Raw genomic sequence first — 17,401 nt, forward strand, 5'->3', positions numbered from 1 at the left:
TATCCACTCTCAGCAGAGCTGACATACCACTGCCACTGTAATTCTTACTGTGATCCACCTAAAGAGAAGTAAAAGAGAACTAAAATCAACTAAGGTTGATTTCTACCTTTAAAATGGTTTATCCTGAGCTCTTTAAGGGTCAAACCAGTTTCACACAGAGCTCTGGTGATTACACACCACTCCCATTTGCACATTAAGTTCATCTTTCCATCCTTTTTCCTAAACAAAACACCACATTTTGTTGCAATAACCGACAAGGCCGATCTACAATCCTCTTCCAGAAAAGGGAAGGCTAAAATTCCACGTTGATCTGAAGCAGTTTTGCAGTGGCCTCCTCAACCTCTGGTGCCAGTATTTCCTTCATGCTGGGTTTGGCACAGCCTGGTCTGAAATAACAGCCTGGAGCCTATGACTGTATTTTTGTAGAATTCCTACATGGCATCTGTGAAGCAACTCCCCAAACCCCTTTTTGGGAGAGCCTGTGTGTGGGAAGTAACCAGATACAAGCCCCATAAATAGCTCATCAACAGTTACTCCAACAGGTTTCCAGAGTGACAGCAGAGATTCCTGCACTGGGGAGGGGAAAAGTCACATTAGAGCAGCCCCACTGCTCAACATTTCCCATCACACTCTTCTCCAGACATTTCTGTTTCAACCTATGTGGCAATCAGGGCATTAAAATCCCAAAGCTCCTGTCCAAGTTTTTAACCAGTGAATTGCAAAAGTGCTATGAGCTTCCACAAGGGCAGGATGGAGCTTGGCACAGTAAGGAAAAAAGCATGCAGGCCATTTCTTGGGGTTAGAATGGAGTAAATGTACCAATTTTGTGCTTAAAAAACTCTCTCAATCCCCCAGACCTCACTAAACCACAGAGTTTTACAGAGCAGAGAAGCAAGATACATAATTTATTTACGTTAGGCAATAGAAGGAAACGACAACTTCAAGAGTCACATTTTAAATTTCATATTAGGATTTAAGGTTTTCCCATGAGCAGGTTGGCTCGATTTTAGGCACCCCCAACAAGCCTTCATTTCTTTTTTAAAAAGCCAGTGAAAACATTTAACTAAGAACTAAATAAAATAACCAGAACTAAGCAAACAATGAAAGGCTTTTTCTAACGGCTGAAAGTGAAACCATGCTGTCCTGCAAAGTGAAACAGAAAACAGCACAGGGAAGTTTGATTTTCACTGTGTCACAGCTTCATTTATATGTGTTTGACATTTTTATCTTTGTAAAATTTCTCAAACACAATAGTATTATTCCACATAATAAAGTCTGAGCATTCTTACTCTTGGGCCACAAGCTTATATTTTTAATTCCAATAAAAGGTTTTTATTCTAATAAAAGTGACAAGAAAGCTGAAGACCAAACAAAAGCAAATACAGTCATCCTGATCATACTGCCACTAAAAAAAAGAAGTCAATAAAAAAGAAATCTACAAGTGTTTGGAGCCAAAGCAGAGGAAAGATGTTGAAGGAACACTGAGATCAGCATCCAGGGGCTGAAATCCTCCAGTGCATGAACAGTTCCATGCCTGAAGTTACCCTAAAACCTGTAAATAAAGTAAATTATCTCCTTAACCTTAACTCGTGGGACACAACTAACCATATAGGAATCTTCCAAATGTTTTAAGGCTTTTACATTTTTAACGTGGTTAAAAATGGCACTGCTGTGCCACCGGCGGAGAACAGCAAAGACATTTCTTTTCTGTGACTGTTTTAGTTTCCTCAACACACACGCACACGGAGTACAACAGGGACCAAAGCCCAAACCAGGCCGTGGCTCAGCTGGGGCTCCTCTTCGCCGGGAAAAGCAGCGATTTCCCCCCGGGGGAGCAGCAGGAAGGGCGGGGGGAACGGGGGCACTGCCAGAAACCACCCTCACGCCGGGCGGGCAGCACCCCCGGGGCAGTGCCGGGCACACCGGGGCAGGGCCGGGCACACCGGGGCAGTGCCGGGCACACCGGGGCAGGGCCGGGCACACCGGGGCAGGGCCGGGCACACCGGGGCAGGGCCGGGCACACCGGGGCAGCCCCGCGTGCCGCGAGGAAGCCAAAGGTCACCTTGCCCCGGGGAGCCGGAGGGACCCCGCGGTGTCCCCGCCGGAGGGACCCCTGAGGCGGCGAACGGCCCCGGCCGTGAGGGAGGCCCTGAGGGACCCCACGGGACCCCAAGGGACTCCAGGCCACGCCACGCCGCGGGGCTGAGCCCCCCCCGGCCCTGCCCCAGCGCTGCCCCGCGGTGGGCGCGGGGCCGGGACCCGGCGCGGCCGCCCCTCGCCCACCCTCCCCCGGCTGGGGCGGGGCGTGCGGCAGGGAGGGGCGCCCCGGGCCGGGAGCGGCGGCTGACGCAGGAGGGAAGGGGCAGCGGCGCTCGGGGGGGGTCCCCCGTGCCCTCTCCGTGTCCCCCCCCTTCGGTCTCCCCGTTCCCTCCCCCGTCCCCCCGGGACCCCCGGACCCACCTGCGCTGCGGGCGGGGGGCGGCGGGCGCGCGCCGGGCGGTCGCGGGGGCGCGCCCGGGGTGCGGGAGCGCCGAGCGATCGATTGGGGCGCCGGGAACGCCCCCCCTGAGGGCGGGGCCCGGTAACGGGGGCGGGGCTCGGCACCGCCCCCTGCTGGGCGGGGCCGGGCCCCCCTCACGGCGCCGCGCGGGAAAATGGGCTGTAAACAGCCAGGTTTGGGGCTGAAAAGTGTCAAATGTCGTTTCTACCGGGACCAGAAATGGGTGTTCACTAGAATCACTGGGCTTTTTTTAATCTTTCTTACCCAAACTGAGGCAAGTTCGTCTCCACGCGGCTCGTTTTAAGTCCACATAGGCAGGACCGGCTGTTGTTTAAACACAAATAATTTTCAAACCCTTTGAGGCGTTTGCCTGCAAGGCTCACCATTGCTTCGGAGTAAAATGCCATCACAATATTTCATTATCTAAATAATAATAAAATACAGTTGTGTTTTAATAAAGAGCTCAGGAAACTTGAAAATACACGTATGTATAAAAATTCATAGCTTTGCATTTGGAGTCTTTTTACATTTTATAAGCAAATTCAAGCTCATTTTTCCCCACTTAAGCATAATTTTCCTTCTGTCAAGCAGCTCCTAAATTTGAAAACCCTGTAAATTAACCGCTGTAACAGGATCCTCCTTTTTAATGTTTTTAAAACAAAAATCTTCCTCTGGTGCTTCAATGTGGCCCCAATACTGGGAGCCAACAAAAAATCATGCTGAAAATACCACAGTGCAAGAGGTTCAAAGTGCTGGATAAAATAAGGTGGTTTTCTTGCCTAAATCCTTCAGTTTTGTTAATAGTTTGAGCGTGCCCGTTTTCAAAGTCTTCCCTGAAAATTACCTTCAAGTGCAAGTTTAAGATACAGTTGTAAAAGTTGTAAAAGGTTTTCTCATAGCAGAACTATAGACCCGTTTGTGCATTCTCAGTTCCAGAACCGAGTAACCTCAGAGCTTTTGTGGGAGTTTAAAATTTGTGCTTTTTGTGGAAGTTTAAAATTCGTATTTTCCAAATCCGAATTCTCTTCTGTAGCAGTAGAAAAAAATTATATTCCCAGACATCCTTTTTCAGTCTAAGGCCTCAGAAATAACCACTGTGTTTAATTTCTGAGGTAGAATAAGACAGTTCAGTTGGAAGCATTGGAAGCACAGGGATCCTCCAGTCCAGCAGTGGGTTTATGGCATAAAAGGTAAGATTTGTGCCACTGGATGACTTCGCTGTGGTGTGACTCAGACACTGGGCTGCAGATCCTGGTTGAACACAGCCACCACAATTGCCAGTTAAGCCACAGGCTGTAAAATATAATTATGGGAAGTGGGTTCCTAAAGACTGGCTTCCAAACCCAAGACCTGATTCAAGAAGAAGCCCCAGTAGTTTTCTGCCAGAGGTGGTTGGAGCTTCAGCGTCATCAGGCAGTGAAGTGGAACAGGATTTTCAGGTTCTGAGGTTTGAGTCAACGCTGTTTATTACAAATGATGCTGTGCCATCTTTGAGAGACCTCTTCCTGAGGGCAGTGGGCAGGAAAGATAATCACATGGATCTGCTCTAATATTCACTGGAACACAGGGAAAATATTTTGGGTTTCTGGTTAACCTCAACAGTGAGGTCAGAATCAATCAGAGAACATGTTACATCAGCCAGGACACAAGGTGACACACTCCAGAGCTGTCAGTAAAAGGAACTTACTTCTACTCCAAAACAACTGTTCAATCTCAGTTTTCTCTTCTAAAACAAAATGAACTATGTACAGGCAATGAAATGCTGTTGTTTAGACATAATAGTTGTAATTTAGTAAAAAAAGCTCGTGTAAAGATTTCACTTCTTGATATCCTGTGTGTACTTATACTGGAGAAATGTGGTCTGATAATGAGCAAAGGAAACTGTAATAATAAAAGAAATATCCAGGAGGATGAAGGGAAGTATATCCATGAAGATCTGGGATGGGAAATGGAATGCAACAGTTTTAAAATTAAATTCAAATGGATAATTCCTGAGCATTGACTGAGTGATAATTTAACTCCAGTCCCTTAGAAGTGCTGGTCACAGGAATGTTCTGGACACCTGAACCTAAATTATGACAAGAACTCTCAGGTGGAAAATTAATGGCATAAAATTAGAAAAATGTTCCTTTTCCAATCTAGTAAAGGTCTTTCTAGGGTATCAAAGAAGAAAGGGAAGAATTGGCCATTCAATTTAAAAGAAAAAGCATTCAAATTTTTAAACGGCAAAGATCTTCCTTTGGCTCTCAAAGCTTAAAAACCTCTAAAGCATCAGTGTCTGTATTTGTCTGAAATTTCAAGTCTCCGTAGGAATGCTACATTTGCCATAACATTTGTTTTATAAGACATTAGAAAATGATTAATTTTATCAGTCAGTCAGTGTATGATCTGTAATTTCCTCTAACTGGTTTTCATCCCAGCATCTTGAATACCCAGAGGAACCTTCTTTTCTTCTGGAAGTAATTCTTGAAGTAAATTGTCCTCATTTTCCACTGAGATGTGAACTTCAGTTTCACTTTTCGAGGGATTTTCTTCTTTTGAAAGGGGAGTTTCTCCCCCTCCTGGGGAATAAGAGGGAGTGTTTCCATAATCCATCTGCTCTGGGCACTGGGAACTGCAGTCTGGGCTACAGACTTTGACAATACAAGTCACATTCACCTGCGTTCCTCCGTTACCAGAATGTTCTGTCAAATAAACAGAAAACACATTAAACATGGAAAAAATGAAACCCAGAACGGGTTCTGGATTCTTTGTCCACTTCTTTGACTTAAAGATAGATACTCAATATCTTCTTGCTTCCCTTAGTTTGGTCAAGCTGGTGGATTTGGTTCTGTAAATTTTGGTGGGTTTTTATGGTGCCATAAAATCCACATCACCTCAGAAATAAAAAGGCTACAAAAATCAAGGCAGAGCCCTGGATCACAAACAATTCCCTGCCCACCTGTTGCCATTTCAGATGGTTTTGACAACGTTTTCTTACTGCTCCCTTTGGCTCCTACTGCCACTCACAGGTGAGTGCTGACCACCTGACCCCCCACCCCACAAATACCTGTTACTTCATCAAACAACCACCTCTCTACTGTCTCAGGGTGACAGCTTAAAACAACCACTTGTTCTTTTCAAAAGTTACTAAGTTTTCTCTCTGCTCAACAGGGGTCTCATGTTTTATCCTGCCATTTAAACTGCTAAAAAGGCTCATAATTGGTAAACAAATTTCAAGGGGTTCTGGATCATTCTGAACCATTCCTACCTGAACTCGCAGAGCTGTGTCTGTCTCCGCTGCGGAGTTTAGAACTTTCTGCAGGTGGATGTTGCTGCTGAAATCCTTCTGGTTTTCTCTTTTCATCATTCTTTTTACTTTCTACGCTGACTCTTGCAGTTGGATTATTCAGGTTGCCACTGCTGGACCCAGAAGTTCCCAAGAGATGCTGTTCCTCCTGTTCAGAGTCGCTGGAGTTCTGCAATCCTGTTTCTCTCACTTTTTTGTCACACTGTTTTTCTGTGAGGGGAAAAGGCTGGAACATTTGCAGAGAAATGCAAAAAATTAGTATTTAAAAAAACCCAACACACTAACAGAGAACTGGTCAGTCCTTAGGCAGCTAAAGAAACCACTGATGATTGGAACTAGGTGAGTTTAAGGTCTCTTCAAACCCAAGCCATTCCATGGTAATTTCTATCTGCATAGTGATGACTTTAACTAAATTCATATCAGCTCATTAGGGGTTCAACAAAATGAACTTGTCTCCTGAAGGCACCCACAGCACCACACTGATTATCTAGAGAACAAAGGCTCTAAAATCTGGTTTTCTGCCCCCATCTGTGTTTTACTGCTAATAAAGTGAGGAGAGTGTATTATGTGGGCTATGTAAAGTGCATTTTACACCTGGCTTGGGGACCAAACCACCCCATTCTCACTCCAGTTGTCTTTCTGCTGTGCAGTTTTTTTATTATTTAAAATTAAGTAAGACTGCATGATTTCTGTACAACTTTTAAAGAGGTGGGAGAGATGGAAAGGATGGTGGCACTCACCAAATCTGCCTCTGTAGCTGGTGCAGAGAACACAGGGGCTGCAAGTGAGCAAAGAAATTCATGAGCACCCAAATCTGCTGCAAAAGCTGCACTCTGAACTAGTCTGAGTGATATCCTCTGATCCCAGAATAAACTCCTAATGTACATTTACACACACCTTGAAAACGTTGAAGGCTGTATTATATTAATTTTGTAAGGTGACTTAAATTTAGCCAGCAAGCAAAGAGGAGCCTCTGCAATGAATTCCTAATTTTTATAGCATAGTGTCAATGAGGAAAGGTATTGATGGCCATACACTACAGTCATGTCGGTTTAATGAGAACACCTGATCATATCCAATATTTAAATGAAGTACAAAATATTTAACAAGCTCCAGCACAACTGTTGCACAGTTGTCCAACTCCATGAGGGTGTTGTGTCTTTAGACAATTACCTAAAATTTGAGGAACAAGACAGATTTGAAGAGAGCTGGCATCTTCTGAGGCATTAACTTCAGTCAACCATCAGGCTCAGATTAGTGGGAAACAAGGTGACACTTTTTCCAGTGTTTACAGATTTGCTTGTTTTCACTTCATGAGTCTTACCTTTTTTGTTAGAGACTAAGCAATAACCCAAAATAGCAATTATCACGACCAGTAACAATGGTCCTGCTACTGCTCCTGAAAATAAATAAAAAAAGAGGAATTATTTAGCAGGTTGATCTGACAAAGGATCAAATTAGAAAAAGGCAGTATTGTAGCTTCTGTCCATGGGTACAAAAGCTAAATTCACAAATATCAGGTGTGTGACATTCACATTTGACGCCTCTATTGTCAGATACAAGAGTTTGTTAAATACAGGCCAGGCAGCCTGGAATGCTCCTAAACATCTCTGTCTTCTGGATGGGCTGTGAACAGGAGAGAACACTCCTCCACTTGGGAACCCTGTCTGGGGAAAGGCTGCCAGAAGGCTCCAAAGACCTCTCACCAGGAGGTTTATCAAGTCAGGTTTGCCTCAGCCCAGAGTCTAAGATACAACCTTTTCTACCAGCTACAGCAGCAATTCTCAGGAAATGCCTTCTTTTAACTAGTTTGGGGATTTTTAGAAACATTTCCAGAATTCCAAGGGCTGTAGAACACACGGGGGTGGTGCAGATGCAAAGGTAAAAATGCAACTCACAACAAGCAGTGTCATATTGAATTAATTCAGCTCTTCTGAGGTTCTGTTTGGGTACAGGTAATTGGTTTTACAAAGAAACTGAGAACTTAATATAAACTTGGTTCCTGGGCAGACAAAATTGACTTTAAATGAGTTAAAGCTCACCAATGGTGGGAAACAGGTCAGGCACAGAGTTTAACATGATGGGTCGAGTTATTATTTCAGGTCTGTGGGGAGCTGAGCTTTGGGTCAGGAGCAGGTTCAGGATGGTGTGAGGTAGAACTGTGGCTGTTCCTGAGTCGCTGCAAACAGTGTCATTCCTGCTGTTCCCAGGAACAGCCACTGATTTACAGCTGCAAGAAACAGAAAGAGAAGGTCAGAAAGGCAGCAAACCCTGTGCACAGGTAAGGCTGCTGTGGGACAGACACTGGCTTACACTGTGTGGGGTGTGCAGCTGGTGTTGTAGGACTCCTCAGGGGAGAAAGTGCCAGGAGGACAAGGTTTGCACTCTGTGTCTGTGCTGTCTGTCCCTTCAAACAAAGAGGAAAGCTCCAGTTAGTCTGGTGAGAAATCAGAGAGACCAGAGGATGAATAACCAAGGTCTGTGTAGATCCTGGAAGTGCTACAGAGGCAGTGCATAAAATACAGCCTGGAACTGTCACAGGAGAGATTCACTTGAAGCACCCAACCCAAACACACTTCAGAAAATTAATCAGCTGTTAGTTTGGTGCCTCTGACATTCAATCTTTTTCAAAGTCTAAAACCCCACCAGTAGTTCAAATGTGGTGCTGCTTTTTCACTAGTCCCTGACAGACTGACCCCCTGCTGTTGGAGTTCTGCATCTTCTCAAATGATCCCTGATTTCTTAAAAATATTCGCTGTTTTGAATTTTTGAATATTATTTATCACCTTGAGACAGATATATTATCAGAGTGGTAATCTCCATCAGCTAATAAAAACAGATCAATTCTGCAGGACAGCATGAAGTCATCATTATTTACTGTACATTATCAGAGTGGTAATCTCCATCAGATAATCTCCATCAGCTAATAAAACCAGGTCAATTCTGCAGGACAACAGGGAGTCATCATTATTCACTGTACCCAAAACTCCACCTGAAGCACTGTGTTTCAAGGATTTAAGGAGGAATTAAGTGGTCTTGAACCTCAGTCACTTCTACAGAATAAATCACAGTAGAGCAAAACAAAGGAAGATTAAATTGGATTAGAAACTCTATGATATATGGCAGTAAAAGACTGCAACATGTTGTCCCCTTGGATGTACCTCGGGAGAATATTGTCACTCTGGTTAGTGCCCACCTGCTAAGAATGTAAAAAAACCACTAAAAACAGTGTCTAATTGTAGGGAATTAGGGTGGAGTAAGAGTTCAGTAAGCAGAGTGTTCAAAATTAAATTACCTCTTCTGGAAACTCGGTACCCTCTGCCACATTTTTTATGCACTCTGCACATTCTGCAGTACTCCTCTATTTTGGAAACGCAGTACTTGTGGGGTGGGCAGCTACAGATCCTGTCCTGGGACTGAGTGCATGTTTGATTCTCCACAAGCCCTTTTTTTAAAACAAGAATAAAGCAAGATGTTATTACCAACATTTCAAATCACAGCCTGCAACGTTTTGGGTGAATATGAGATGATGTTCACATAGCACAAGCTGAAGGTAATTTTGCAGCTTTGGGCTAGTTTAGCATCATAAACCAATTATGTCAATATGCTCCAATGCCTACCTTGTCAGAAGAGTTTCCTCTCTCTTTCTCTCTCTGGGCAAGGAGGAATTTGCATTTGTAGAATGCACCTTAAAACTCTGCACCTGCAGCTGTGTTATATTTTATCATAACCCCAAATATGCACATTTGTGTGTGTTCATCACTGCAGTACCTGGGGGCTACAACTGAGATTTGCAGCCTGAGCACATCATGCAACTGTATTAAAGTGTTTGGAGACTTCACTGCACACATTTTCATACTGTAATTAACCAGCTTTGTGAGATTATCTGTTTAGATGAGACTAAAGATCCTTTGAACAGCTTAGGCTGTATCCCTAAAACTTACTTGTCAGTGAGTCAGGTAGGTGATTTTCGACACCAGTTTCCCTTAGAAATGGTGGAGAACAGCATGACTGAGTCTGTTCATGATGTGATCTATCAGCCCAGTGTACAGATGTTGGTACAATGTGCTGCCTTATCTAAGCTGCTTCAACGACCAGAACCAGAAATAAAAACAACACAGGAATATCACAACTGGTGTTTGCTGTTGTCACTTCAGCAGACAAGTCAAGAAATTACTGGACACTGGAAATGCAATTATCCATTTACCCCTGTGCATGCCAGGTCTCAAGATCTCTTGACCAGACATTATAAGCAGGAACTCATTCTATTGGAACTATTTTAGTGATGCAGTGCCCAAGTTTCTGAGAATATAAGGTTAGTGTCCCATTTTTAGGACTTAGAAAGAAAAAGGGACAGGGCCCCCTCCAAGAATTGTCCTTGATTCTTATCCCCAAATCTTACCAAAAGCATGAGGACATACAAGTGATAGATAAAACCTGCCAGGAGAACCGACTGGGTTAAACCAAGCCTCGTCTTCGAGGAGGCTGTTAAAGTCACAAATGGCTCTTTACTAATCCAGGCCTACCTTTCCTGCAGGGTGGTGAGCAGGCAAAGCACTGTGGGGACCAGTTCCAGATGGCTGTGTAGGTGTTGGGTCTGCAGGGCCTGCACTTGGTGTCCACAGTGTGACTGCAGCTCTCTGTCTTGTATTGACCTATTAAAAAAAAAAATAAATGAAACCAAAACAGAGAAAGCATCTCACTGGAATTGCTTAAGGTAAGGTTCATTCTCAGCTGTAGAACCCTTTCCCTTCACTGGCACTATCAGATTTAACTCTGATTTATGTTTATCATATTTGACCCCTTTTCCTACGTTCAGTTCAGTGAATTCCAGCCACATTCAAAACAAGGCAGCCCCAGTCCTGAAGAAAACCCCTCAGCATATCCTCAGATGCAGCTCCCACAGTAGAAAGGAAAACACCTCAGTTGCTATTTCCCTTCCTTGTGAAATGAGAAGGAATACAAAAGCCAGTGCCTCATATCCTCTACAGAAATATCCTGGAAAACATACTCAGAAAGCAGGATTAACACTGAAAAAATCTGTGGAGCTGCCTGAAGAATCTGTGTTTCAAAAGAAGAAGTTCTGGAGATGACCCACATGAATTATTTCCAAAGACTTTGTTTTTCCATGTACTTACCTGAAGCTTAAAATTCTGCATCCTACATCCTGCTAATGATTTAGGCTGATGTAGTGCTGAACAGCACATAAAACAACAGGAAAAGGTTTCATGTATGAATTACCAGCTTCCATCCATCATGTTTTTAACAAAGGAAGTTTGACAGACATTTCTAGATAATGTCAGTTAATTCAAGCAACTGCAGCCACTTCAGCAAATACTGATTTCCTGTTTGTACTTCTGGATCTGACAGAAACTCAGCATTTATGGCGACAAATTTCCTTTGCTCAGCATGTAATGAGGAAAAAAAAGGTAGTTTTTTGCTGTGTCATATAATAACATAGTTAAAACTTGTTGCAAAACCTTTATTAATAAATATTCAAATAGTATTACTACCTCCAAAAAAACCCAACCCAAAAGCCCACCCTTCTGCAGATAAAAAGTTTAGCTAATTACAGATCACCAGTAATTACCCCTGGAGTATAAGACATGACAGCTCAGAGCAGACAGCCAGAATGCATTACATCAAAAAAAAAAAATCAAAGAAAATTGACTGAATTTGGCTGCATAAAGTTTGAACTGGAACCCACCTGGAGGGCACTGGCTGCAACATTTATTAAGTTCTTCAAAATAGAATTCAGTGCTGGGATCTTTGCACTGTGCAAACTGCGGTGTATAAGGCAATGAATATTCCTAGGAGAAATTAATGGGAAATCATGAGTCACAAGTCCATTCTGACCCTGAATTAGAGAGAGAAATACTTAAAACCCAGTGCAATTACAACCCCCTTCCTTGCCAGGGCACTGATGGAGCCCTGACGAAACAGAACACAGCAGATGCAGGAGAACACACAGCTTATGAGACTATTTTGAGGCTCCTCTGTTTTTCAGAGATCTGTCACAAAGAACAAAGTGATTTCTCCAGGTTTTATGTTCAAAAGAGTGCAATGGGATTGGCATCACATCCACTCACTACTGCATCCCCCCAACCTAAGGGCTGGGAGCCTTGTCCTCAGCTGCCATCACTCAACCAACCTCTGACTAAACACCAGCGAACCCCAAATTCTTGCCTGTGGGTTTGTGGGAGAAGCATTTTCTGCCAAGTGGGCTGTGTTAAAAATGACCTGTTTCACCAAAGGAAAGGAGAAAGGCTCTAATCTTCCCAGATACTTAGTGATTCCTTCCTGAATGAGAAAGGCCTTGGTGTTTCAAAAATGATGTCTGCAAAAGCAACACCTGGCAAAAATGCAGGTCAAATGCATGAGGAACAGTCATGAAATACAGGGTGCCTACAGCTCACGCTGATCAGCACAGCTCAGTGAACAAATGTCACAATATTTGATAATTGCTAACTGTTTTCAAAGGGAAAAACACATTCCTCAAAGGAAAAAAGCTCCTGTTAGGTAGGACAAGTGTAGGAGTTTCCTGCTAGATCAGCAGCAAGGGGCTGTTTAAAAATGATGTGACACTGCTCAGCTTTGTGCAGTCTGAAGACTTTATTGCATGTATAATCTACACACATTTGGAGAAATCACTGTTAAAAGGAGAAATCAAAACAGGAACAAGCTCCTGGGAGGGTGGTAATGAAAATATCCTTCCTCCTTACTGGAACACATGTTAATTATCTATTGTGTTTTCACATTACAGACAAAGCAGACTAACACTTCCCATTCTCAACAATCACTTAAAGGGAATCCAACGTTTTCTTATGCAGCTTGTGAAATATTTTATCTCTTATCTAGCTGTGATCAGAAACAGGATTTTTCCAATCTCCTTAATGGTCAGTGTCAAAAAGAACATTTCCTGAGAATGTGAAGGCAGAGAAAAGTCTTCTTGAGTTTAGGTATCTGAGGATGGGCAATGACAAATCACCCTGTTTGCAAATGTGAGCTGGCACTAAAATCTGATGAAGGAAAAAAGGGCTTTGCTCTCATCAAATATATTTTTCATTTAAATTGTTTATTAAAAGAAGAAAGATCAAGTGTTGTCATCCCATTTTTGTAGTCGCTGTGATCAACTTCATTAAAACAAGCACTTGAGAGCCTTTTTAAAACACAGAACTTCACTGCAAGAGCAGACACAGGGGAAAAAAAAAAAGGAGAAGTACATTAAACCACATCACAAGTTATCCTGCTGATGAGGCTTCCTGGCAAAAAAAAAAAAAAAGTTCTTATCTCGTGCTCTGAACTGTCTGTTGTAAATCCTGCCCTGTGGGCTGCAGACACAGAAAAACCTGTGGGTTGCTGGGCTCACACCTGCCTCTGAAGTTGTGCTTGAAGGGATCTCTCTGCTGTCTGATACAATCTCTCTGACCTTTTATCTGATGAGCTGTTGCTCCCCGCGCCTTACAACTGACAATCCTTCCCAACTGTCCTCAAAGAACATCAGGGGAAACTAAAAGGGATTTGGGACTGCTTTAGATACTCATTTGTTTAGTAGTTACTCCCAACATAAACCAGTTTAATCAAAGCTGTCAAATCCGGCAGAGGAAGTACAGGCCCTTTACTAGTTATAAAACCCCCCTGGATTTCTGGGCTTCAAAAACCCCACTTTTTAGAGCCATCTCACCAATCCTAAGGTCCAGGCTGGGCCATACAATATTTGTGTAGTTCCCTTGGCTACTTTGGGATGAACAACTGATGCGTGGACGGCCAGATTCCATTCCACAATCTTTGCATTTTGTTCCTGCTTGTATCTCTCCCAAGTCCTCATTTTACTCTCTGTTTTTACTGTGACTCACTGTTCTACAAGCAGATTGTGTGAAGGAAAACCAACCTGCTGCTGCCTGTTTTGCGTTACAGCCTTGGAACTTCTCAGCTTATGTGGCCGTGTCTAATGGCAGCTGATCTTAAAGAGATTTATATTGACAAAATGAAGACTTTGGAAGACTTAAATTTAACCTGACAGGTACAACTAGAATTAAAATGCCCCATCTATCTGGCAGCAGAGGCACAAACATTCTTTAACATGAAATTTAGTCTCGCTCTATGCACAGCAACCAAATTAAGCAATGCATTTTGGCACAGCAATGGGTAAACTATGACTGTCTTTTACTACACAACTCACCAGGCAGATTTTTTGCAATGCCTGTGCACTAAGCAATAACTAGGAAATTACACATGCAAAGGCAATGACTCCAGACTCTCCAGAGTCCCTGCACTGTTTGAATCACATTCCCATTTGCACTACAGACACCCAGTACACAGGAGACCTACTTTCCCACTGGAGAGGAGCAGGCTAACAGCAGTCACCACACCAAGAGCACTTCATGTGTAATTAAACTTAAGTATCTTAAATAATAAAAACACAACATGTTAATATAATGGATGAATATATATATATCCATTCACATAACATTGCTTTTCACTCAAGAAGGCCATTTAAACAAAGATATTTAAGCATATATTTTAATCCTAACTACCTTTTTTATTGGTCTCCTTGCCTGCTTCAAACTGAAGCTGCCAATCAAAGGAGTCTGAAGAGGAACTACATCTGTGCACAACGTTCTTTTCGCACATGAAACCACAATGAAGTCACTGAGGCCTCTGTCGTAAAAGTCTGTTCCTATGAAAGGACCTGAGGTACAGAGACACCCTTTGCTGAGCTGCCAGACCTGCTGGAGACAGGAAAACCCCCAATTCTGTCTGAAATATTTAAACTGGTCATTAACAAAAATAATTCTAGGGAAGATTAGTTACCATACAACAGCATCTCACCCAAATCAGCTGGAGCTGTTTCAGGCTGCACCAACTATACCCACACCATAAAGTTTCTTTTAAAGCTGCACAGATCTCTAAGATACGGGTCCCTTATGTGAATTATTCTCCCATCCTATATTGCACTTTATTTCTATTAAGCAGAAGTCCTTTTACAACCACACACAAAGAGATTTACAGCTCCACATTCCCCTTCCCTGAGGAAACAGTGTCTCTGTGCAAATTCTACTTCATTGCCACCCACCATCACAACATGAAAACATCTTCCCAAAAGAGAAGGCAGAAGCTGCACAGAACATGGAAGCTACTCCCAACATGCAAAAATCATAGAAAAGTCAGTCAAAGTTTGTAGGAAGACAAACTTTATTATATGTCTATTTGGGAAAACATGGATATTTCACCAGCTCTTCTGTTTGAAAAATTCAGGCTATTTCTGAGTAACTCTGGTGACTCAGTTGTTCAAAATGGTAAAAGTAATGTTCAGTTCCTGTGACTGACACAGGGAGTGAGGCCAGGAGTGTTCAGAGAATTTCAGCTGAATGAGAAAAAACAGGAAATAGTGTCACTCAAGAGCTATTGCTTTGCCAATTTGTCTCCCTCAAAAATAAAATAAGTTTTCTATAACAAATCGCTTCTTAAAGTTGATATAACAGACAGGGGTTTTTTTCCAGCTCTGTGGCAGATGTGGCACTTCTGAAACTACTCTGTTTTTCTAACTTTATGTATAGACTTCTCTTTGGTTTGTCACAATGCAGAAAGAGATGCTGAAAATTTCCTTCATTATTTTCATCATTATGTTTTGCCATGTTTAGGGTGAGAGGAGAGTTAATTCCTTTTGAATTGAAGCCCCTTGTTCAGAAAGGAACATGACAGAGCTTTACACTTAAATTCTGAGACTCTCTCTTCTTCCTCTTTTGTACCCTGCCCACTGCAAAGTGTCCAGTAAACCAGGTTCAAAATATCATCAAAATAAGAAACAGTTAAAATAATTATTTTAATATGTTGTCAACCTACTATAGCACCAAGTACTCTTTGAAAGACCACTGTGTAATTCCAGGCTCAATACACATTCTGACATCCTCACCTGGTTTCCTGAACCTTTGTCTTATCAAGCCTAAATTCCTATGATTAAATAAACATGTAGATAACATGAATATCCCACGAAAACACAACGACCTGGACATCTCAGCAGCATTTCCATATTAGCCTTCACAATCCTGGACATTTTAAAACCAGACAGAAAAATGCCACTGATAGACCAGTACAGCAAGCACAGAATCCAAGACAAACAGATCCCAGGGAGCTCTTTGGTTGAAGCAGTTACAAGCCCTCATTGCCCAAGAGTGGTACAGCTGGACACAAGAGAGAACAGGCACAGCTGGAAGGAGAGAACAGTCCCAGCTGCAGCACATCAGGTCTGCACTGTAAATTAAAAGGCTTTTCTACGTAAATAAGGAAGAGTTCTAGGGAACCAACAGAGCACAACAAGCTCTTCCTGTTTGAACAACGGTGTAAAATGCGTATGAATTTACACCCTGCACTTGCCAGGACACTCACAATTTTTACAAATACTCACACAAGCCTGAAAAACCAACCTATTCCCAATGAAAATGCAGGAAAAACGGTTTGATGTTGCTTTGGGAAGCCAAGAAAAACAACGACATAGCCAAGGGGAGCAGGGTGAGCTTTAAAGGAGTCTTAAGAGCGGGACTTGAGGCTGCTGTAGAGATCGCAGCGAGTTCTGTGTAAGCGGGGGCAGACGGGTGACAAGGGCTACAAAGGTGACACGGTGCCCACGGGTGACAAGGGGCCGGCAGGTGACAGAGGGCAGACAGGTGACAAGGGCAGAGAAGTGCCAAGGGGCGGACAAATGGCCAGGGGCGGACAGGTGCCAAGGGCAGAGAGGTGACACGGGGCGGGCAGGTGACTCACCCACCCCACGGTGACACGATGCCCGCCCGCAGCGCATCTCCGGGAGCGGCCCCCCGAGGCGATGCCCTCCCGCGTCCCACCCGCAGCGCTCCCCGCGCCCCAGGAGCGGCGGGCAGACCCCCGCAGCCCCCGCAGCCCCCGCACAGCCCCGGCCCGCACTCACCCGCCCGCCCGCGGTCCGGAGCAGCCCCACGAGCAGCGCCCAGCGCGGCCACATCGCGCCGCGAGTGCGCGGGGCGGGGACGGGGCGGCCCCGGGGTGGGAGCGGCCCCGCGATGTGCCGGCGGTGCTGCCCCGTGCCCGCACACCCGAGCTGCTCACGGGAGGCTCTCGGCGTGGGGGGACCACACAGTCACAGAATATGCCGAGTTGGAGGCGTCCCACAAGCATCATCGAGTCCAGCCCTCAGCCCTGCACGGGACCATCCTCAAGAGTCACATCGTGTGCCCGAGAGTACCATCCGAACTCTTCTTGAGCTCTGTGAGGTTTGGTGCTGTGACCACTGCCCTGGAGGGTCTCTTTAGTCCTATTTGTGCTCCACTCATAGAATATCCTGAGTTGTATCATCTCCTGGACTCCACCCCAAAATACGAACTTACCTTTTGCAGCATCCCAGCATTCATTGATATCCATCCCATCATTCGATACCCATCCCAGCATTCATTGATATCCCCCCAGCATTTATTAATACCCATCCCAGCATTCATTGATACCCATCCCAGCATTCATTGATACCCATCCCAGCATTCATTGATACCCCCCCAGCATTTATTAATACCCATCCCAGCATTCATTGATACCCATCCCAGCATTCATTGATACCCATCCCAGCATTCATTGATACCCCC

At 44.0% G+C, this 17,401-nt stretch overlaps 2 protein-coding genes across 7 annotated transcripts in view; both read right to left on the bottom strand.

Annotated features, from left to right (window-relative positions):
• The window catches only part of VPS13D (vacuolar protein sorting 13 homolog D), a 93,200-nt gene extending 90,704 nt beyond the window's left edge, over positions 1-2,496 (bottom strand). For 5 of the 6 annotated variants that reach the window (XM_017831973.1, XM_017831972.1, XM_017831971.1 and 2 more), the window contains exon 1: positions 2,461-2,496. The gene's annotated coding sequence lies outside the window, so the exon portion shown is untranslated. The remainder of the gene's footprint in view (positions 1-2,460) is intronic. The other variant, XM_017831975.1, reaches the window with a different exon arrangement.
• A 125-nt stretch (positions 2,497-2,621) lies between these two features.
• TNFRSF1B (TNF receptor superfamily member 1B) lies at positions 2,622-16,792 on the bottom strand. The gene is made up of 10 exons (XM_017831947.1): positions 16,717-16,792; positions 11,497-11,599; positions 10,316-10,444; positions 9,085-9,234; positions 8,103-8,196; positions 7,832-8,019; positions 7,114-7,188; positions 6,530-6,567; positions 5,751-6,015; positions 2,622-5,184 (listed from the first exon to the last, which is right to left on the bottom strand). The coding sequence occupies exons 1-10, from the start codon at positions 16,768-16,770 to the stop codon at positions 4,901-4,903; spliced, it is 1,380 nt and encodes a 459-aa protein (XP_017687436.1). The 5' UTR covers positions 16,771-16,792; the 3' UTR covers positions 2,622-4,900.
• Positions 16,793-17,401: the final 609 nt, after the last annotated feature.

Source organism: Lepidothrix coronata, unplaced genomic scaffold, assembly GCF_001604755.1.
Source record: "Lepidothrix coronata isolate B3197 unplaced genomic scaffold, Lepidothrix_coronata-1.0 Scaffold198, whole genome shotgun sequence".
Classification (NCBI taxonomy): domain Eukaryota; kingdom Metazoa; phylum Chordata; class Aves; order Passeriformes; family Pipridae; genus Lepidothrix; species Lepidothrix coronata.